Source organism: Neolamprologus multifasciatus, chromosome 14 (assembly GCF_963576455.1).
Source record: "Neolamprologus multifasciatus chromosome 14, fNeoMul1.2, whole genome shotgun sequence".
In the NCBI taxonomy this organism is placed as follows: Eukaryota; Metazoa; Chordata; class Actinopteri; order Cichliformes; family Cichlidae; genus Neolamprologus; species Neolamprologus multifasciatus.
The window spans coordinates 5,771,707-5,794,517 of record NC_140452.1 but is presented as its reverse complement, the minus strand read 5'-3'; the positions used below and the strand labels follow the sequence as shown (position 1 = coordinate 5,794,517).

General features: G+C 39.5%; 2 protein-coding genes and 1 long non-coding RNA gene across 4 annotated transcripts; 1 reads left to right on the top strand and 2 right to left on the bottom strand.

Moving 5' to 3' along the window:
* Positions 1 to 46: 46 nt before the first annotated feature.
* LOC146503332 (low affinity immunoglobulin gamma Fc region receptor III-B-like) lies at positions 47 to 3,362 on the bottom strand. The gene is made up of 6 exons (XM_085130234.1): positions 3,265 to 3,362; positions 3,138 to 3,173; positions 2,721 to 3,011; positions 1,962 to 2,234; positions 1,410 to 1,682; positions 47 to 1,294 (listed from the first exon to the last, which is right to left on the bottom strand). The coding sequence occupies exons 1-6, from the start codon at positions 3,287 to 3,289 to the stop codon at positions 1,020 to 1,022; spliced, it is 1,173 nt and encodes a 390-aa protein (XP_084986360.1). The 5' UTR covers positions 3,290 to 3,362; the 3' UTR covers positions 47 to 1,019.
* Positions 3,363 to 5,339: 1,977 nt separating this feature from the next.
* Positions 5,340 to 16,374, top strand: LOC146503331 (uncharacterized). Its single transcript, XR_014868603.1, has 3 exons — positions 5,340 to 5,938; positions 7,560 to 7,750; positions 14,626 to 16,374. It is a non-coding gene; the product is annotated as an uncharacterized LOC146503331 (long non-coding RNA).
* A 36-nt stretch (positions 16,375 to 16,410) lies between these two features.
* Positions 16,411 to 22,786, bottom strand: LOC146503330 (low affinity immunoglobulin gamma Fc region receptor III-B-like). Of its 2 annotated transcripts, none has more exons than XM_085130236.1 (6): positions 20,828 to 22,786; positions 20,701 to 20,736; positions 20,283 to 20,573; positions 17,742 to 18,014; positions 17,190 to 17,462; positions 16,411 to 16,984 (listed from the first exon to the last, which is right to left on the bottom strand). In XM_085130236.1, the coding sequence occupies exons 1-6, from the start codon at positions 20,850 to 20,852 to the stop codon at positions 16,839 to 16,841; spliced, it is 1,044 nt and encodes a 347-aa protein (XP_084986362.1). In that variant the 5' UTR covers positions 20,853 to 22,786; the 3' UTR covers positions 16,411 to 16,838. The 2 variants fall into 2 exon arrangements, with proteins under 2 accessions (XP_084986362.1, XP_084986363.1); XM_085130237.1 differs by having other exon boundaries at positions 16,872 to 17,087.
* Between the last annotated feature and the right edge of the window lie 25 nt (positions 22,787 to 22,811).

The following is a 22,811-nucleotide window of genomic DNA, read 5'->3' as shown; positions in this document are numbered from 1 at the left end:
CACCACCCTAATTAAATATAATGGTTAAATACAGTCCAATTCACAAAACACAGTGAGTAAAGCATCCCAAGAAATACCCCTGAGGTAATTATTGGAAGATGGCGTTCACAAGTAGTAAAAGATCATAAACTAATCTCCTGTTATCCAGACAGAAGAAAGTTTTTTTTAAATGATAAAAGTGTAAAAGTTCAATATTTAGCATAAAAAATATATAATTTACCCAACATTTATGTACACATGCAGTGCCTCCTTATGTTAAAGCATCCTAATTAAAAGTAGCAGTAGTGAGAGATCGTGCAGAAGTTTATTATTCAGCTACCAACGCAAAAGATAAAGCACAAAAATATGATCAGTGCTGTTTATCTATTTGTCAGCAAGATTATCGTGTTCCTCTACTGATTCCTTCAGTTAACCTTCAAGTCACTGCCCTGACCCAGTGTCACCCTTGCCTCATTTGCATGAAATGAAAAAAAAGCTCCTTCCTTTTGGGTCCCACTTTTTTCTCACGATTTAACTGCTGCTTCCTTTTTAGTTGTTTTCACCCATAATGACCTAAGCTGTGTGAACATGTATGCAAAAAGTGATCAATAGAAAAGACAAATGTGTTCAAAATAGTCATCACCGATAGCTGCATCTTAATGTAAATCTGTCAAAATATGACTGCACCCCTGTGTCTTATTAAACCAGTGATTGTAATATATAAGAAGTCCTGCTCAAATATGGAGTTGTAAAAAGAAATTGTGTTCACAGAAAATAAAATCCAGCAGTACATAACATTTTGTAAAATGCTTTATTTGATTTTAACATGTATGTGTTAGATATTTCCAACAATTCTGGTACAGCGTTTGATGTTTGTTAACTGGAGATATCAGAATTTCAGGTGCAGGACCTCATATATGAGATTTCTAGTTGTACAAAGTACATATACAAAAGATGAAAAATTGCACAGTTAAATACAGAAGTGTGACAATGACCCTGCGTGATTAGTAGAGAGATTGTGTGTAATGTATGCTAAGTTATCACAGAGAATCTGCAGAGTCTCCAGACATGTCACCGGTTTCCTGAGAGTCCCCAGACATGTCACCAGATTCCTCAAATGGATTTGCCGGAGCTTGAGTTGTAGCTGAGTTAAAAACCTGGTCTGTAGTCAGCAAAGTGGTTGGGACTGCTTGTGAAGTCTTCAGTGGAGGCCCTTGTGATGGTGTGCTCTTTACTGGAGTGAACTGGATGGGCTGGTGAGAGGAGAGTTTAGGGGAGGTTGGTAGTGAAGCAGCAGGTGGGAAGTTGTCTGTGGCTGAAGCAAGGCGAAATACAGTTAGACACAAAGTATCACATTTTTAACAGTCCATTAGGAACTTTGGGGCTTATCGGTGTAGAACAAATGTTGGGGTAAATTAAATTTTAAATACCTCTTATTTGTCCAAAGTTTTTGGGTTCACTGGACTTTGAGAGGCCCAACTGAGGCACCCTGGCCTTGCAGCTGTACAGCCCTGGAGTCTGTTTCACTACATTATAGTTGTCAGAGGTCGCAGGTCCCATTCGCTTGTTATTTTTGTAGAAATAGAAGTCTATCGGAGGGGCAGGAGCAGGGGCGTTGTACTGCACATGGCAAGTGAGCTTCATCCTCTTTAGCTGAGTATCATAGTTGGGGATGATCTCCAAAATTGGCTGTGACAGAACCTCTGTGACAGAAGACATTGGTTTAATTTAAGAAAAAAAACAAGTGGTAGGTCATGAGGCTAAGAATATTTATGTTCAATTGTACTAACAGGAATAACTTAACATTGTGGGAAATATGGACTTTCTTGCTCAGCATTAAAGGAGAAGGTCGATAGACACCAAGTTTAGCACTAGGTGTAAAGATGGAAGCACTTCTAAGCATATTATCTTGATTCGCATGTTGCCATTCCTTTAACTACACCACACCTAAGATAAGAACACACATTTTGGTGTAATCTCACCTAAGATCTGTACATGAGCGCCAGCAGAAATGACAGAGAGTGTTTGTCTCCTCACATCCCAGGAAGCCCTGCAAGAATATACTCCTAGGTCCTCAAGGCTCAAGTTGGTCAGATAGAAATCTGGCTTGTGGCCGTTTTGTCTCATTACTTCAACGCCATCTTTGTACAAAATAATCTCTTCAAGTCGGGGGTTCCCTCTGACACGACATGTCACCTCCAATGTGCTCCCGACAAGTTGAGGATGTTGTGGGACTTGCAGAATCGCCCAGCCACCTACGGAAACACCACAGAGTTACCTCTGAATAACTTCCAATCTTACATTAGTACATTAGTATTATTGTAATAACATCTAACAATAATGCGTAATGCTACAATGCAAGAAGGGGAGGTTAAGGTACTCTATAATACAGCCTGTACCCCTGATATACTGTCTAGTTATAGCATGTGGTAAAAGATACCACATAAGTACAAATAACCCCCAAAACAAAACAAGTCCTTGTTGTACCAAATTGACGTTTTAAGTTGAATTATAGAAGTAGATTTATATGTTAAACCCTAGAAAGTCACAGTATAAGTTGCAAGCTGTATTAAGAAGTGCTGCCATCACTCACACCATGTCTTAGATGAGCTGCACAGAAAACCTAAAGTTGAAAAGGAGCTTATAGATGTTCAATGCTCCAGTGTTAGGATTACACAGGAAGAAAGAAGCCTAACGTGCAAAGCAATTATATTTCTTTCATACAGACAAACAGATCTTACCGTCCACCTTGAGCTCCACAGGGACACTTTGCTGGGTGCGAATCTTTCCCACTTTTGTATTTCTTGTTCCTTGGCAGTAGTATTTCCCGCTCTGTTGAACTTTGGTATTCCACAGATTTAATTCCTCCCCAGCCTGTGAGAGCTCCTCAGACCCCCTGAACCACAGGTAGGTCCAGTTAGACCTGTGCACATCAGGAATACTGCATCTCAAGTGTGCTCTCTCCCCCGAGAAGATCCTCGAATGTCCTGACACCAACTCAATGTTGGCTCTGAAAGACGTCTCAGTGGGAACTGCAGAAAAAAAGAAGAATACAGTTAAAGCGTCTATTTTGGTAATGAGTGTAAATCCTGAGATCACCTCTAAAATAATATCTGTGCAAATTTAAAGTATATTTGTAACGAATATTTGGTTCATACCGTGAGACACTACAATCTGTGAGAGTGCTGAAAAAACTGAAAGAGAAAATAATCAAGTTTAAATGACAGTTACATCAGGTCAGTATGTAAAAGTACATTTTTATTAAATGAGCTGAAGAAAACTCACCAAAGAGAGAGATGAGCTTGTCCATTTTGGAGACTCTTCAAGAAACAGAAACCGATCGAGTATTTATTCATTTCCACTAAAAAGAGAAGTGAAAATGCTTGTTCCCCCCCTTGGGTGCGCCATATGATGACATCGTTCTTACCATAAAAATTTCTACCCTAGGCTAAAATTAATTTCATGGTAAACCACATCATGTGGCAAATTGTCTTTTATGCTGTGAAGGCATTTTTTTTCCATGGTCACATCACGGAAATAAAAATTACAAATAAATGGGAACTGACCATTTTTACAGTTTTTCTCCATTGGTTTGGCTCATTTCTTGAAACAGAAATTACATTCTCAAAATAACATGGACAAACCTCCAAACCTCTTGGCAAATGTTCACAACAGAATGGCATTTCTCATTCATTTTATCAAATGGCAAATGCCTTAGTACATGTCTCAATTGTCTCAGTGCATCTTTGCAAATGATTAAGTACAAGTAGCCTACAGTTATACAGTTAGCCCACATTTAGCACATTTTCCAAATGAATAGATCTTGTAGATCTAAACTGATTAGTTGATTCTCAGTCTAATGATCATTCTCTCCAAAACATGTCAGCATGATTTCATTGTATAAGTACTCGCATGCACAACCGTCTGTTCAATTGTCAAAATTGGTCAAGAACATAATACCATGAATACCATATATATGAATTTCTTTGAATATTTGATAAACTGATGACAGTCATTGACAGTCAGGTGAAACTAGGTGTCACACACAGGTGTGTTCCATGATTGTGTGCTGCCAAACACAGATATATAGAGCTTGACCAGAGCCAGTCCGATCTCTGAACATGGATAGACAAGGCCAAGCAAACGGACAAGGGGAAGTTCTTCCTCGAGGAAGAGGAGGAAGAAGAAGAAGAAGAGGAGGACTGAGAATGCGTGGTGAAGGAATGGGGGGAAGAGGAGGCCGAGGGGCACGAAGACACTGTGCTGTCCCAAATGAAATTCGGGCCACAATTATAGACCATGTCATAAACCATGGCCTCACAATGTCAGAGACAGATTGTCGAGTGCAGCCTAATGTGCCTCGCTCTACAGTCTCCTCCATTATCCAAACCTTTCGCCGGGAAAACAGGTATGTACTCTATGTAATCTATGATGGAATTATATGTTGTATAGGACAGGGCACTATGCGTGAGACAAAAAATGTATAACTTACTGTAGAGATTTTGTGTGCACCTTCCTACAGTGGTAGGTCTATACTAGCAGGTGGAGAGGACTAGTGGAATGTTTTGATACTAAATATGACAAGAAATATATTGAACAAATTACTGTAAACTATGGAATTACCTAATTCATACAGTTTAGAGAAGTATTCCAGTCACTGTGCAGCGGGAGAATGAGTACAGCAACCACTGAATAAGTCCTTGTTTTTTGATTTTGTGTTCATACAATTTACTACTGTAATGTACATTTTCTTTTTACATATGTATGAAACTTTCTTTGCGTGTGAATAAAAAATGGTTATAATTTCCTTGGTAGTGTGAGTGCAATCTGTGATGTCAAACCTTGGAGGCTACTCTTTTCTGTTGTATATTGTTGGTCCTCTGCCATAGTGACAAAACATCTAAACATTTTGTATGGCAGTACTCACACAATGCCAAAGGGACGATGCATTTTGGGGGCACTGACTATTCAGATTAGAAAGAAATGTAGTTTTGACACATGAGTGAACTGTTTTAGGGGAGATATGAGCTTTTGCAGGTGGACCATGTTGTTGTGATCAACCATCCAGGTTTATTTTGACAAAAGCACCAAGAATGATGAGAATGTCTGATCTGTGTCGAGAAATGAGCCAAAGCTATTGAGAAGGATCTTTGCCATTTTGGAGACACTGACTGTTTAAATGAGAAAGAGATTTAGATTGAAGCCTGAGTGAACAGTTTTGGAAGAGATATGAGCTTTTGCAGGTGAGCTATAGTGTTGTGCTAAACTGTAAGAGTGTTTTGCCAAATGATCTTAGAGTTTTGAGAATGTAATTTCTGTTTCAAGAAATGAGCCAAACCAATGGGGAAAAACTGTAACACAGGAAACATTTCTATCCTGATAGCAGGGATCTCTTCCTTCATCAAGAGACCACAAGGAGTCACTGAATCGCTTGATGAGAATGAAAACCATGTGGATCGTGTTTTATTTCCCCAACAGTCAGTTATCTGACCCCCCTGTGGGAGGTTTTGGACTGATGTGTTGCACAGTCCTCCCCAACAACACTATTTTTCTTCATCTGTTTAACGTGGAAACTTGATATTTTCTAGAATTAGCAAACACAGTTGTTCCGTTTATTTGTTAAAATAAAGGTGTTTGTTTTATATGTTTCTATGATAGATTCACGTTTCATTTACTTCATATATTTGTTGGAAAGGGTTAAAAATGGATTGGATAAAACAAAAGTGTAGCTAGCATTGATTAAAAACGTGTCTAAAATATGTGATTATAAAAGAAGGGTTTGTTAAAAGTGTTATAAAGTGTAAAGTGCTGTAAAGTTTGTTTGAGGTAGAGTTTGTGATGGTCACGTGACCAGAGTTTAGCTGAGAGCACATCCATGGCATTGTGGGTCAGAACTAGCATACAAAGCTACAGCCACAACAGTAATGTTATTCTGCATGTGGTCTAAGAAGCACACATGGTAATGGTTTTCATGTACAGTATATTGTATATATCATGTTGTATAAATGTTTTATATTGGCGATAAGAGGATATTTTCAGTAATATCCGTTATATTGCATTTTTCCTGGTTAGCTAGCTCAAGACTGTTTATCCGGTCGTTAAGTCTGACGTCACTAGCCGTGTCTGGGCCTAAACTCCGCTGCAGGGCCATATATCAAACGATCACTATGGCATTACTGAGAGTTGAAAAACTGTCTAAAGTCTTTCATCTTCAATAAAATGATCAGCGTTCTGCTCTACCAGGTGTAACAATTGAGTTTAACATCCGGGCATCCATGAAAACGGAATTTATGACATTTAACGGAGTTAGAAGTTAGCAGGGAGTTAGCTCGCTAGCTTCTATCTAAATACAATATAGCATGTCCTGACTGCGGGGTTTTGGAAACAAATTAAAACGTACAGCTCTGTTATCACTTCCAACATAAATGAAGACAGAAAACTAAACAGCAGTGACGTTTGTAGGGTTACTGAAGTTTGGCTAGCTGGTATATAATGATGTGCTACGTGACTGCTAGCGACACAGCTATGTTAGCATAATATAAACAAGCTAACATTTTTTCCACTCGATAAAAGTTAACGTGAGTTTTTTCTGTGATCAGGAACAAATGTAATCGCATGGCAGGATGCTGTAAAAGGACCAAACTTCAGCCAGGAGAACAACTGAGATAATCCATCCACAATACGAGGTTAGTCATTCATATACTGCTACATGGGCTGGGCTGTAGTTACCTAAGGTTTTAAAAACCGAGCTTAAATAAATGATTAGCGGTAATAAAAGCCGAGGGAGGTCAACAGTGATCACTGACTGTTTTAGGAGCTTTTTGAGATTAAATAGAAGAAAATACAAAACATTAAACATGTTAACAACACAAAAGCCATATTAAACGCAGACTACTTTAGGCCCGGAAGTAGGATTCCTCACGTCATCACTTAACGACCGGATTGACACTAACATGAGAGACTTTAATAGGTTCAGAGATATTTACGTTGTAAACTGCGTTTTCTTTAGTTTCCACGGTGTCTGAAGAAAATGAGAAAGAGACAGAGAAATAATCTTCCGAAGATGATGCGTCCCCATTGTTTGTTGGACCCCTGTAGTTACAGTTAAATCAAGCTAATTGAAATAATACACATTTTACACTTTATTATTGTAGTACCGATGCAAAAACAGCTCACAGCCTGCTACGAGCTGTTTTTCTTACGGCACTGTGCAAAATGTCATGAGTCACCCCTCGTGTCTTTATATTTTACCAGGGAAATGAGAAATAGGTCCAGCGATTTATTGAAATGTGAAAAAACAGCATATCAGCCAAAAATGAAATTTGTATAATTCTAACAAGCTTGACGATCAATATTTGGTATGATGACCTTTATTCTTGTACACAGTCCAAACTGTCTGAGGCAGTTTTCTTTTCATTTCTTTAAGAAGTCTTCAGGAATAGTTCTCCAGGCTTTTGGAAGGACGCTGAAAACTCTTTAGCTTAGCATTTAGATTTAGTAATGCTGAGGTTCAGGCTGTGGGGAGGCCAATCCGTGACTGACAGTGTCCCATTGTGTGTGTGTGTGTTGTTTAAATCCAGGTATGCTTTCATTGAACTGGCAGTGTGAATATATTCAGCTGCTGCCAATCAGTCATTTTCCAGGTAGTGGCCATGGCAGAGCCTCCACCATGTTTTTCAGATGGATGTAGACATACTCTTCAGCAGAAGAGCATCTGTGACCACATCAAACCTCGAAGCAAATGGTCTATGGCAGCAGAAGACCACACCAGGTACCACTTAGTTAAAAACAGGAGACCGAGGCTGCAGTTCACATGGGTTTAACTTAGATTGAGCCTAAAGCAGTTTATCTACATTAAGATATTATAAGATATATAAATAAATGGAATGACACTCCATGTTTTTATACAATTCACTGCCAAAAATACCACAACCTCATTGCACACGTTTAAAATAAGCTTTTGTTGAGCTGTACTCACAAAATGTAAAATATTATTTGTTGCATTATTCTTTCGAGCCCATTTGAACCCTTTTAGTGGAAATTAATCACTGGGGGGTTTTCACTGGAAGGGTGTGTTTTCTTGTTCTCTTTTTCTTTTCTCTGATTTTTCCTTGAGTCAAGAGGTCTTGAGGCTTTCTAGGCTTCTCTTTTGTTTTTCTTGTTTTTTAGTTGACTCCTTATACCTGACAATATTCATGGGAATGTGTTTTTTTTTTCTTTTTGTCTTTATTTGTTACAGACAACATAACTAAGGACCATTTTTAAATTGTATCCTTAGGCATTTTTTTATTAGCAGCCTGTCACAGAAACATATTTTGTGGTTCAATCAGTGAAAATATTGGAAAAATACCAAAGATAAAACAGTTTGAAAGCCACTAAATACTAGTTTAGCACCAAAAAGGTGATTGAAACCTCAGCAGGGTATGGAGTGTGTCCTTACAAATTTAAGGAAATTGGACAAGTTTCAATTCAATTCAATTTTATTTATATAGCGCCAAATCACAACAAAAGTCGCCTCAAGGCGCTTCAAAGATACAGAGAAAAACCCAACAATCATATGACCCCCTATGAGCAAGCACTTTGGCGACAGTGGGAAGGAAAAACTCCCTTTTAACAGGAAGAAACCTCCGGCAGAACCAGGCTCAGGGAGGGGCGGGGCCATCTGCTGCGACCGGTTGGGGTGAGAGAAGGAAGACAGGATAAAAGACATGCTGTGGAAGAGAGACAGAGGTTAATAACAGATATGATTCAATGCAGAGAGGTCTGTTAATACATAGTGAGCGAGAAAGGTGACTGGAAAGGAAAAACTCAATGCATCATGGGAATCCCCCGGCAGCCTACATCTATTGCAGCATAACTAAGGGAGGATTCAGGGTCACCTGGTCCAGCCCTAACTATATGCTTTAGCAAAAAGGAAAGTTTTAAGCCTAATCTTAAAAGTAGAGATAGTGTCTGTCTCCCGAATCCAAACTGGAAGCTGGTTCCACAGAAGAGGGGCCTGAAAACTGAAGTGGAAGGCAAAAGAAGAAGTGAGAGGCCTAAAACGCTATTAACAGCAGATCACCAGCCACGTCATGAAAAACACATCCTTAAGATATATAGAGTGCCTGCCAAGAAGCCACCCTTAAAGTGTTCCCCTACCGGATACCATGCAGAACAGTAGACACAGCTAAAATTCTGGGTTAATTCCACTTCATTCCTGACTTGCAAAATCGTGACCATCACAGTCATGTGAAACATAAAAGGAACCACAACAGTCCATCTGACTTTTCTATTTTTATTAATCACGCACCCATAGATGCAAATATACCAATACTGCCCCAATAAGTTACATTTAAATAAAAGACGGTATTCTGTTCATTTCTCCCATGTCACACAATAACAAACTTATAAGGTAAAAAAGATGCGGTTTAAAATGTTTTTAAATACCTGATAAATGGCTTCTGCATACATTCGAGCAGCATTCAAGGTTTTTTTTTAAATCTCCTGTAAATATTACAGGATTATCGTCTCCGACTTCATCCAGAGGGAGGATTAACCAACACTGTACAGAAAAATCAAATCACTTCTGTACATCCAGCTTATGACTGGACGTCAGCCATGAAAAAAAGGAGTATTTCTACAGGTGTAACTGGAGGATTTCTCGACATAAATGGAATATGCAACACACAACACAGATTACAAACAGCCACTGGGAGTCCCCCACTACCTCACTAACCTCACCCTACCCATTACTTTGTTAGATACAACTTGGGAATTAAGGGCCTACATACCCCGGAGACATACACTTAAAATAAATCCTCATCTGATAGTTCCATCCTGATATTGTCCGTTTTATCCTCTCTGTACATAAAAGGGCGAAGAATAGCTGAGGTACAGAAGATGCCACAGTGGGTGACAAGCAGATGTGTTTCAGAAAAACTTTGAATGGAGCCGCTCGGCAAGTCTAAAACTTTAACAGGTCCAGACTGTAACAGTGACAGACCCCTAACTGAGTGTTGCTGGCCTCCAGGAATCTACCTTGTGATTCCCGTGGTTCAAAATAATCTCAAACTTTAGTAAATGCTCTTATTTGCTTTCTGGTGGAGAGTCAGGAGCATTCATACCACTCTGGCAGCTGCAACCAGCCTAGCCGTATCCACAGGTGACAGAAATCCACCACCAATGAACTGCTGATCTGTACGAAAGCTTCTACGCGTTGGTTTTTCTGCAGACTAATTTACAACAAAACATTTAGCAGTTTTACATTTATTGTTCAGAGACGAGAGTGGCATTAAGCTTCTCATCTTACTCTCTCCAAGAAAGCGAATAAACGCACAACCCAAAAATAACAAACTTGTCAAACTCAGCAGTGTTCAAAGAGGTCAAGAATGAAAGCTTTTCATGTGCATTTCTATAATCAGAGCTATCGCCATCTGGTGGCGTTCTGATAGAATGCAGGTTTTTACTCAATATTTTTATAGAACAATTGTGGATACAGTTAACAAAAAAGAAAGGAAAAGAAAAACGAAGGGAAACGCGTCACCCTCGGCAGAGGTGGGTAGTAACGAGTTACATTTACTCCGTTACATTTACCTTTTTTGCACGATACTTTTTACTTTTACTTGAGTACATTTATGAAGAAGAAACGGTACTTTTACTCCGCTACATTTGCAGAATTTGACTTGTTACTTTTTAAAAAATAATTAGTTTAACACATTAGCTAACATGCCGCCAGTGGAGTTTCCGGTAACTTTTTTACCAATCAGATGTGGCCATGCAGTCACATGACCAGTTTGAAACTGTGGCGGGCAGGGCGGGCAGAGTGGCCCAAGCGTTTCAAAGTAGCGGACACACGGAAAGAAGAAACATTAAAAACATGGCAGAGCCAGTCGTCTACGCTAGAGCTGAAGAGGATGAACACCAGGGGCGGATCTAGAGAAACTTTCTTAGGGTGGCATGAGGGTGGCAAAGGAATCAAATGGGGTGGCAAAATCGAAGCCTTTTTTTTTTTCAAACACATATGCAGGTGGTTACATATGGTTAGAATAATTCAAATGCAGTAAGTTTACACGTTTTTCATATAAATATTTTCTAGAACTTAATTATTATTCTCTGTAGCCCACATAATGAAACACTTTAGTTACATAAAACATGTGAGTTTTGATTCTAAGTACTGTATAGCCTGTATAATAAATAAATATGTAGCCCAACAAGTATAAAATCCAGAAAGCTACAACATGGGGCGGTTCATTTACAAACACAAGTCTAACTTACGTTTCACACAGTTTTTTGTTAGAAAACAATGACATTGTTAGATGCTTAAATTACACAAAATGTCAGAAATCTGCACTGTCATGAACAAAAATTTAAACCTAATTTTTTTTGATTTGTTGGATTAACCCACTGACGTCTGAAATACAACTGGCCATTTTTGACTCCTTTTGCAGGGCTCTAGACTAACTTTTTGACATGGGCGCACTGGTACGCCTAACTTTAAAAATTTAGGCGTACCGGCACAAAAGTTAGGCGCACTCAAATTTTTCAACCGCATCGCTTATCTCTGCAGTTTTACATGTGCACTTTCTTTGGGGGGGGAATCCATACAGACAATATTCATTTCTAAATTATTAACTAACAAACTTGTGCTTAAAGTGCTTTGTCAATATTGTAGAAAATCTTAAACTTAATCATCATCTCGGCTCCTCTGACGACCTGTTTGCTGCTGTCTGCTGCTGAAAGGCAGTGGGGAGAGGGGACACTTGGGCAGTGCATTTATTGCAGCATATAATGTGTTTCCTGGATACACTGCTGCTTTTTCAGCGTTCAAAGATTGATGGCACTGGCTATGAATTTCAGACGGATCAGGCCTTAACTTAACAAAAACGTTATCAATAGTTCTTTTCATCTTTTCTCACTACCCACAGCTACATCCACTTCTGTCGGGCGTAGGCTGCTCACTAGGGCTGGGTATCATCACTGATTTCTATGATCCATTCGATTCCGGTTCTCAAAGTCCTGATTCGATTCAATTTAGCCTCAGACAGTCAGAAATATTATAATTCTGATCATTTATCAGTACTGATACATGTGAGACTTCATCAGAATTGTGAACATCACAGCAGATGCCTTTGTGTGAAAGTAACTGAGAATAAAACACAGAAAAACATGAAGGAGATTTTCCTGGTCTGGCTTTTTATAGCAGATAACCTTAAAAATATTCTGCAATATTCTGCAATTTTGCATAATTTTAAGAAGTTTAAATTTCTTCAGTATTGAACAGCAGAAATTAGGCTTTCTTGTCCGAGGTCATTTAAGTGAAAAAAGAAAAAGACAGCGCTGTAAACAACGGTAGACTGGTGGGTAATAAGCAAATGAATAATGCAGAAAACAGAGATTTGAGACGGGAAACTGTTCCTGAAGTACACAGAGAGAGAGAGCTGTGCAGGAAGTGTGATTTTTATCGTGGTGGAAGCAAAACAGCAAAAGTCAGAGGGAATTCATGACGAACATTCAGTTTGCTGCTTCTTTTGCTGCTGGCTCGCGAATTTTGGTTGGAGAGACAAAACCTGCAGCTCAGAATCAGCGCAAAAAAGACGTAAACACAGAGCGGACCCGACGCATCAGAATCGCTAAGCTCCGACAGCGTGTCCGTGTTCGGGCCGTCGGGTGAGAAAGCCGAGAAAGACAAAGTTGATTCTGATGCGTCGGGTCCGCTCTGTGTTTACGTCTTTGTGTGGAATCCGTTAATGAATTGATATCGCTTTATTCAAGCTACTCACCTCTCTCTTCCACCTGCACTTTCAACCGGACCACGGCCAATCAGAGAAGTCCCGCCCCTGACTATCTCTGATTGGTTTAGTCCATGATAGGGGCATAATCTGTGTCTGTTGTTGACCACACGGAGAGTTGCAGAGATTTTTTTTTTGTTACCCTAACAGTTGGTCGCACAGGTGTGACCAAATTTTTTTTTTTTAGTCGCACCACTGAAAAATTTGGTCGCATTTGCGACCAAATTGGTCGCACTCTAGAGCCCTGTTTTGAGTTTACGTTTGTATTTCACCCTCAAATTGTTTCATTTTATTTTTTCCCCCTTGCCTTGTTTGGTGTCATTCTTTTCAGCTCAACTGAATTTAGTTGTTTTTTTCACTGACATACTGCATTAGTATTACTGTTCAGTTTCAGTTTTATTTGTCATATGCAAGTTAGCACAGGGTCAACATTGCAATGAAATGTGTTTGACGAGCAGCAGTCACTCAGCAGCATGATACAGTAGGAGAAAATATAATAAAATATAATAAAATAAAATAAAATATAAAAATATAAAAATAGTAAGGAGCTAAATATTAGAGAGACATGGTGAAAGAGAAAAAATGACTAAATATATATGTATCTATAAATATAAATATATGTACACTAGTGATTAAATAAGAAAATCTTGAAAAGAAATATGATGGGAGGGTAGATGGGATATTGCACAGGAATGAGCAGCAGAAAATTACAGTATTGCACTTTAAATATAAATATCAATGACAATAAAGTGAAGTGACCAGTGCAGATTAAACAGAGTACTTGTGAAGCTGCAGCTTCTGAGTGCTGTGTTGTGTGTGTTTAAGTGTTGTGGTTGAGGTGTCGTATGGCTTGGTGGTAAAAACTGTTTTTAAGTCTTGTAGTCCGAGCAGACGGACTCCTGTAACGTCTGCCAGATGGTAACAAGGAGAACAGCTGATGTGCTGGGTGGCTGTGGTCCTTGATGATGCTGTGTGCTTTACGGAGGCATCGCTGGAGGTAAATGTCCTGAATGGCAGGAAGCCTCGTGCCAGTGATGTGCTCTGCTGCCTTCACCACCCTCTGTAGTGCTTTACGGCTGCTGGCAGAGCAGCTTCCGTACCAAACTGTGATGCAGCTCGTCAGCAAGCTCTCAATTGCACACCTGTAAAAATTTGAGGTGATGTTGGCGTTCATGCTAAACTTCCTCAGCCTCCTCAGGAAGTAAAGCCGCTGGCGAGCTGATCTGATCTGAAATCACACAAAGAACTTAAAATCCTAGTAGCATTTTTTTTACTGTAAAACAAAACAGTAAATTTTTATAACTTGAAATGCAAATATAAATTGTACATTTTTTAAACATATAAAACTATTTATCTAAAAATGCAGCCAATACACCTGCTTTTTTTCTTCATTTTCTACAACCATTTAAAAATATTACTAAAACTAAAATGAGAGAACAATTAGGTTTCGCAATAAGATGCCCCACAAATGATGTGTGCCAGTAAAAAAAAAGTTTGTCCACCAAAAGACAGGAGAACAGTGCAGAGATAAACCTGCAGGCCTGACAACAGGTGTATCACTCCGCTGGTTTCTACTTAGTGACAGTGTTTACATTGCAAATGTGCCTTTGTGAAATTCATTAGTGCCCTCACTGACACACAAAACAAAACGACTACACAACAGAACAACTACACAAGACAACACACTAAGTAAACACTCCACACTAAACGTCACAAATCTCCCACATCTAAAAACCCTCTCTCTCTCTCTCTCGCTCGCTCTGTCTCGCTGCCGTTACCGTCACTCCTAAAACTTTTCCCTCTTCCTAAACAATCAAATCCCACGTGTTGACTGTTTTTTTTAATTGGTCGACATGGTACATTTTTCCACCGATAGGAAAGAGGTGGCTCAGGAGAACCCAGCCATCAGTTTGCTGTGACAGCTGGAGGCTCAGCTAAGCCCGCCCAGCATCCTGCTCCATCAGCTGAATCCATACAGCCATCGCCTGTCTCCACTGGGAGCTCCAGAGAGCACTCACAGCCACCTGGGTTTCCCACATCAGCTGGAGGCGTAGCCCAGCATGTCCTGCATCCTGTCACGCTACCACCTACAAAACCACCTGCAGCTGCTACGCCACCAGCTCAACTGCCTGCATCGGCCATGCCGTCATCTGCTCAACCGGCCGTAGCATCCACACCGTCGCCTGCAGCTCTTCCATCTGAAGCTACCTGGCTATTATTGCCTAGCCTCTTCTTAAGAAGGGATAGTACTCGCCACACATTAATGCTGCTGCAGAGTAGTGCTCCAAAGTTTTGATCGACACCACCCTAATTAAATATAATGGTTAAATACAGTCCAATTCACAAAACACAGTGAGTAAAGCATCCCAAGAAATACCACTGAGTTAATTATTGGAAGATGGCGTTCACAAGTAGTAAAAGATCATAAACTAATCTCCTGTTATCCAGACAGAAGAAAGTTTTTTTAAATGATAAAAGTGTAAAAGTTCAATATTTAGCATAAAAAAATGTATAATTTACCCAACATTTATGTACACATGCAATGCCTCCTTATGTTAAAGCATCCTAATTAAAAGTAGCAGCAGTAAGTGAGAGATCGTGCAGAAGTTTATTATTCAGCTACCAACGCAAAAGATAAAGCATAAAAATATGATCAGTGCTGTTTATCTATTTGTCAGCAAGATTATCGTGTTCCTCTACTGATTCCTTCAGTTAACCTTCAAGTCACTGCCCTGACCCAGTGTCACCCTTGCCTCATTTGCATGAAATGAAAAAAAAGCTCCTTCCTTTCGGGTCCCACTTTTTTCTCACGATTTAACTGCTGCTTCCTTTTTAGGTGTTTTCACCCATAATGACCTAAGCTGTGTGAACATGTATGCAAAAAGTGATCAATAGAAAAGACAAATGTGTTCAAAATAGTCATCACCGATAGCTGCATCTTAATGTAAATCTGTCAAAATATGACTGCACCCCTGTGTCTTATTAAACCAATGATTGTAATATATAAGAAGTCCTGCTCAAATATGGAGTTGTAAAAAGAAATTGTGTTCACAGAAAATAAAACCCAGCAGTACATAACATTTTGTAAAATGCTTTATTTGATTTTAACATGTATGTGTTAGATATTTCCAACAATTCTGGTACAGCGTTTGATGTTTGTTAACTGGAAATAATTCAAAAAGATAAAAATTTCACAGTTCAGTACAGAACTGTAACAATGACCCAGCGTGATTAGTAGAGGGATTTGGTTTGTAATGTATGCTGCGTTGTCACAGAGAAGCTGTGTGGCACCCTGAGTATTTTAAGTGTTAAAAAAGTCTCAGAATTTGATGAACTTCTTTTAATGTACCCCCCCAATCACTTTTTTTTTTTGCTTTTGTTGTAACAATAGTTGACATCATAACACAGAGTGAAAAGCTAATTTGCTCCCACCTGATTTGATGCTAAGGCGATATTTAGTTCTGCCAGTAGGTGGCAGTGGCGGATCACACAAACGAGTGACTGACAAAGTAATCCCTTATAAAAGTAGTAACACCATCAGTAACACAGAACTGCTGTTTTGCTGCGTTTCAGGTGAGAGCGGTAGACTAGCAGTATACACATTTATGTAAAATTGATACTTATTTAAAATAACGTGACCAAATAATGGAGTTAATTCAGGTTATCCTTGGGTAACGCTAGTAACGTGGGTGCGCTAGCTAAATGATGTTTCTCTCCTGCATTAGCCTGTAATTGTGTTGTTTCATCAGAAATATGATAGAAAACAAATAGCTGGTTTCAGTGAAAGTTATAAGAAATGTTTTGGTAAACCAGCCAGTACATCTTATGTTGTGAATGTTTACTGGTTTATTGTCTATCAGTTACTATGTTTACTAAGGGCTGATTACTACGGCTATTACACATAATCCCTTACCAAAAGCAACCCAGGCCAGTTATTGTAATGGAAGCTGTCAGTAACACAGAACTGATGGTTCGCTGTGAACCATTGTTTTTCTTCAGTGTGTAAGATCTTCTGTGTCCCCAGACATGTTACCAGGTTCCTCGAATCAATTTGCCTGATCTTGAGTTGTAGCTGAGTTAAAAACCTGGTTAACTGGTTGGGACTGCTTGTGAAGTCTTCAGTGGAGGCTCTTGTGATGGTGTGCTCTTTTCTGGAGTGAACTGGATGGGCTGGTGAGAGGAGAGTTTAGGGGAGGTTGGTAATGAAGCAGCAGCAGGTAGGAAGTCATCTGTGGCTGAAGCAAGGCGAAATACTGGCCTTTGGAGTCCAGGATGAAGAGGTGGCATCTTCTCAGGTTCCGTTGGGTCAGAGATGAGATGGCCTCTGAGGCTGTGCAACTGTTACACACAAAGTATCACATTTTTAACAGTCCATTAGGAACTTTGGGGCTTATCGGTGTAGAACAAATGCTGGGATAAATTTTTTAAATAAATAAATACCTCTTATTTGTCCAAAGTTTTTGGGTTCACTGGACTTTGAGAGGCCCAACTGAGGCACCCTGGCCTTGCAGCTGTACAGCCCTGGAGTCTGTCTCACTACATTATAGTTGTCAGAGGTCGCAGGTCCCAGTCGCCTGTTATTTTTGTAGAAATAGAAGTCTATCGGAGGGGCAGGAGCAGGGGCGTTGTACTGCACATGGCAAATGAGCTTCATCCTCTTTAGCTGAGTATCATAGTTGGGGATGATCTCCAAAATTGGCTGTGACAGAACCTCTGTGACAGAAGACATTGGTTTAATTTAAGAAAAAAAACAAGTGGTAGGTCATGAGGCTAAGAATATTTATGTTCAATTGTACTAACAGGAATAACTTAACATTGTGGGAAATATGGACTTTCTTGCTCAGCATTAAAGGAGAAGGTCGATAGACACCAAGTTTAGCACTAGGTGTAAAGATGGAAGCACTTCTAAGCATATTATCTTGATTCGCATGCTGTCATTCCTTTAACTACACCACACCTAAGATAAGAACACACATTTCGGTGTAATCTCACCTAAGATCTGTACATGAGCGCCAGCAGAAATGACAGAGAGTGTTCGTCCCCTCACATCCCAGGAAGCCCTGCAAGAATATACTCCTAGGTCCTCAAGGCTCAAGTTGGTCAGATAGAAATCTGGCTTGTGACCATTTTGTCTCGTTACTTCAACGCCATCTTTGTACAAAATAATCTCTTCAAGTCGGGGGTTCCCTCTGACACGACATGTCACCTCCAATGTGCTCCCGACAAGTTGAGGATGTTGTGGGACTTGCAGAATCGCCCAGCCACCTACGGAAACACCACAGAGTTACCTCTGAATAACTTCCAATCTTACATCAGTAAAGCAATGGGAGAAATTCACTAATTTCCTAACATTTAATGTAACAACATCTAACAATAATGCGTAATGCTACAATGCAAGAAGGGGAGCAGGGCTTGCAAAATTTCAAAATCCCTGGTAGCCCTTCGGGCAGGGACTCTTCAGTTTTTGGTAGCCCAAAATAAATTGAAGTAGCCCGAATAAAAAAGAGAGCAATTTTTTGATTGATGTTTTGTTTCCTGTTTTGTTTCCTTTACAATATTATACATTAAAGTATAATATTGTAACGGAAACAAAACATTAATCAAAAAAATTGTTGAAACACAAATTACAACATTGTATAAAAATTACAATCATCAACTCAAATACTTGGTTCTAATTGAACAGAAATTTCTATGAACTTGTAAGAACTGTGTAGAACATGAATCAGTCTGTGTCAGATCCTCAATCTGAAATTTCCACTGAAGTCACGGGTAAGAGGCAAGTGGAACCAAGATCGAGGCCGTTTGCTTTTTGAAGTTTGCAAAGACTGATAAATTGTGCCAGTGGTAGTTCAGTCTTTGCGACACAGTACGCTGTTTTAAACTGATTTTCAGGTTTATTTTTAGTATGTTATTTGCAATCGGTGTTTGTTCTGGGAAAGATATTGCAGACTGAGCAATAATGCATTTCTTGCATTTCTCATGGGTTCTAATGGGGGCCTTTCTTAAAATGACTGGTCCCAGTAACAAAGGCGCTTGTCGACTCAGAAATCGAGGGAAAAACCAACAACACACCCGGCAGAACATTATGTTATTTACACGGGTGCACATAAGTGGTCCGCATGTGCGCATTCGCTGTCAAAATAAAAGACGCGCACCAGATAAGAAGTTGCAACGCGCGTTTGCGTCCATATAAAAGGCTGTTTTTGTCCTCGAGTGGGATTTTCACGGCACATTCTGCACCAAATCTCTGTGCGTTCATCATTTGTTTGAAGCCAGCTCACCTCCTGCAACCACTTTTCCGAGAATACGCGCTTCTTTTGTGGTTCGGACTCCTTCTGACATTTCTTTGGAGGTGGAGGAACATCACAGTAATTGCTTAAAGGAGCTTCTTCAACATCTTTAAGAGTTCTAAACAAATGTCCGTCCACCTCCAGAAAATCGTATGTACGCAAACACGCGTTGCAACTTCTTATCTTGTGCGCTCTTTTTATTTTGACAGCGAATGCGCACCTGCGGACCACTTATGTGCAGCCCTGGTTATTTAGCTCGTCATATTGCAGCCACAGAAATTCTTTTGTCCATAAAACCATAAAGCTGCACTTTCTTTTTGCCTTATAGTCTGATTTGTCATAACTTTTCCGTTTTGTGGTAAGCTTTTCTTTGGCTGTCACTTCTTCACCCTGACCTGTCTTATTTGGCTCAGCAGAACTAAAATATATATCCTGCTGCTTTTACACAGACACTCACATAACGCTCAGCGATTCTCTGTGCGATCAACTTCTCACATGTTTAAGCTTGCTGCGGGAGATTTCACTTGTCATGTTTGCATAGTAAGCTAACGATTGATAAGACGATGTCAGAGGAATTGGTGCGCAAATTATCATCACTCACCAATCAGTACTGTCACTCTCTCTATATATATACGCGCATTGCAAAGTGAAAGCAAAAAACGAGCGCAAATTCTGGCTCACCGATGCCAATGACATAATTACCCAGATACATTTCCGAAAGAATGCAAAAGCATTGACATATATTTTTCCTTCCTATGACAGCCCGACGGGCAGGGCAGAGATAGATTTTGGTAGCCCGACTGGAGAAATCGCTAGCCCCGGGACGTCGGGCTAGCGATTTTGCGAGCCCTGGGGAGGTTAAGGTACTCTATAAGACAGCCTGCACCCCTGATATACTGTCTAGTTATAAGGTGGGGAAACAAAGTTTATATCCCAAAGATACCACATAAGTAGAAAACCCCCCAAAACAAAACAAGTCCTTGTTGTACCAAATTGACATTTTAAGTAGAATTATAGAAGTAGATTTATATGTTAAACCCTAGAAAGTCACAGTATAAGTTGCAGGCTGTATTAGGAAGTGCTACCATCACTCACAGCATGTCTTAGATGAGCTGCACAGAAAACCTAAAGTTGAAAAGAAGCTTATAGATGTTCAATGCTCCAGTGTTAGGATTACACAGGAAGAGGGAAGCCTAACATGCAAAGCAATTATATTTCTTTCATACAGACAAACAGATCTTACCGTCCACCTTGAGCTCCACAGGGACACTTTGCTGGGTGCGAATCTTTCCCACTTTTGTATTTCTTGTTCCTTGGCAGTAGTATTTCCCGCTCTCTTGAACTTTGGTATTCCACGGATTGAATTCCTCCCCAGCCTGTGAGAGCTCCTCAGACCCCCTGAACCACAGGTAGGTCCAGTTAGACCTGTGCACATCAGGAATACTGCATCTCAAGTGTGCTCTCTCCCCCGAGAAGATCCTCGAATGTCCTGACACCAACTCAATGTTGGCTCTGATAGATACCTCAGTGGGAACTGCAGAAAAAATAGAAGAATACAGTTGAAGCGTCTATTTTGGTAATGAGTGTAAATCCTGAGATCACTTCTAAAATAATATCTGTGCAAATTTAAAGTATATTTGTAAAGAATATTTGGTTCATACCGTGAGACACTACAATCTGTGAGAGTGCTGAAAAAACTGAAAGAGAAAATAATCAAGTTTAAATGACAGTTACATCAGGTCAGTATGTAAAAGTACATTTTTATTAAATGAGCTGAAGAAAACTCACCAAAGAGAGAGATGAGCTTGTCCATTTTGGAGACTCTTCAAGAAACAGAAGCCGATCGAGTATTTATTCATTTCCACTAAAAAGAGAAGTGACAATGTTCCCCCCCCCCCCCCCCCCTCAGGGTGTAACACATGAGGACATCATCTTTCCCAAACAATTCTCTACCGTCGGCTAAAATTAGTTTCATGGTAAACCACATCATGTGGCAAATTAAAGAACTTCCCTCCCGTATCTGACCCCTGTTAAATAGCTCTGATATGTTGCACAGTTCTCCCCAACGACACTTTTTTCCTTCTTCTGATTAACGTGGAAACTTGATATTTTCCAGATTAAGCAAACACAGTTGTTCTGTTTATTTGTTGTATCAAGCCAATTGAAATAATGCAAATTTTACACTTTATTATTGTAGTACTGATGCGGTAGTCTGCTATGAGCTTTCTTTTCTTACAGCACTGTGTAAAAGCCATGAGTCGTGCCTTTATATTTTGCCAGGAAAATAGCAAATAGATCCAACAATTTATTGAATTTTTTTTTTTTTTTTTTTTTTTTAAATCCAGGTATGGTCTTACTGAATTGGCAGCGTGACAATATTAAGCTGCTGCCAATCAGTTATTTTCCAGATAGTGGAACATGGTTTTTTTTAAATAGCTGACCTGATTGGCTACCTCCCTGGACTTTTTTTAGGGGGGAGGTAACAATGTTTAAAACAACAATAACAATAATAATATTTATATTTATAACAAGGTGCAATAATAATTAATGTGCAATAATAACAGTGTGCAATACAAATACACTTCTTTTTTTATTACTAAGTTATTATACTGTGTTGTGTTGTTTGTGTTGCGTTGTGATGTGTCATATTGTGTCGTGTTGTGTTATATGTAGTGCCGACGTAGGACAGTTTTCCAATTGCATTGTACTACTGTATTATGTATGACTGTGACAATGACAATAAAGAGTTATCTTATCTTATCTTTAGATGGATGTAGCCACTCACTGTTGTATCCGCCTACAAATATATTTTTGGGGGCTTTTTCTGGCATTACTAGATAGTGCAGTGAAGAATGAAAAAAAAAAAAACATTTACCATTGCATTTTTCAAGTTACTAATCTGCTCAGTAAACTCTACAGCACAACCATCTGTAGAGTTTACTGAGGTTAGTTTAAAAAAGAAGAGTTCATATCTGGGCAGTTCTCCAAGTAAAAATGCTTTGCTGATTTCAGAGGTCAGAGGAATGCTTTGAACTGATAGAAAGGCAACAAGTAACTCAAATGACCACTCTTTACAACCAAGTCATGCAGAAGAGCATCTGTGACCACAAACCTCGAAGCAGATGGTCTATGGCAGCAGAAGACCACACCTACATTATTGATAAGTGTATAATTAACAGAATGAAACTCCATCAGGTTTTTATACAATCCACTGATTCGCTGCACTGTTGAGCTGAACTCCCGAACTGTAAAATATTATTTGTTGCATTATTCTTTCTAGCTCATTTGAACCCTTCCAGTGAAAATGAACCACAGAGCTTTTCACTGGAAGGGTGTGTTTTCTTGTTCTCCTTTTCTTTTCTTTGTTTTTTTCTTTGAGCCAAGAGGTCTTAAGCAACAGTTCTCGAAGCTTTCTAGGTTTCGCTTTTGGTTTCTAGTCCACTCCTTATACCTGACCATGTTCACGGGAATGTGGTTTTTTCTTTTTTCTCTTTTTTTGTTACAGACAAGATAACTAAGGACCATTTTTAAATTGTATCTTTAGGCATTTTGTTATTAAACCTCAGTAGGGCATGGAGTGTTTTTTTACACATTTAAGGAAATTGGACAAGTGCACGGTGAAAGAAGAAGAGGCCTAAAACGCTATCAACAGCAGATTACCAGCCACATCCTTAAGATATGCTGCCAAGAAGCCACCCTTAAAGTATCACCCCCTTTCCCAGATATCATACAGAACAGTAGACACAGCTAAAATTCTGGGTTAATTTTTCCT

What these genes read in the sequence shown, in the direction of transcription:
- LOC146503332 (XM_085130234.1), bottom strand. Translation starts at nt 3,289, where the DNA reads ATGGACAAGCTCATCTCTCTCTTTG. An exon ending in ACAGATTGTAGTGTCTCACG is followed by an intron (nt 3,012 to 3,137) that starts GTATGAACCAAA and finishes TTTTTTCTGCAG; the next exon opens with TTCCCACTGAGACGTCTTTC. An exon ending in TGTGGAGCTCAAGGTGGACG is followed by an intron (nt 2,235 to 2,720) that starts GTAAGATCTGTT and finishes GTGTTTCCGTAG; the next exon opens with GTGGCTGGGCGATTCTGCAA.
- LOC146503330 (XM_085130236.1), bottom strand. Translation starts at nt 20,852, where the DNA reads ATGGACAAGCTCATCTCTCTCTTTG. An exon ending in CGCTCATGTACAGATCTTAG is followed by an intron (nt 17,463 to 17,741) that starts GTGAGATTACAC and finishes CTTCTGTCACAG; the next exon opens with AGGTTCTGTCACAGCCAATT. An exon ending in AAACTTTGGACAAATAAGAG is followed by an intron (nt 16,985 to 17,189) that starts GTATTTATTTAT and finishes GCCTTGCTTCAG; the next exon opens with CCACAGATGACTTCCTACCT.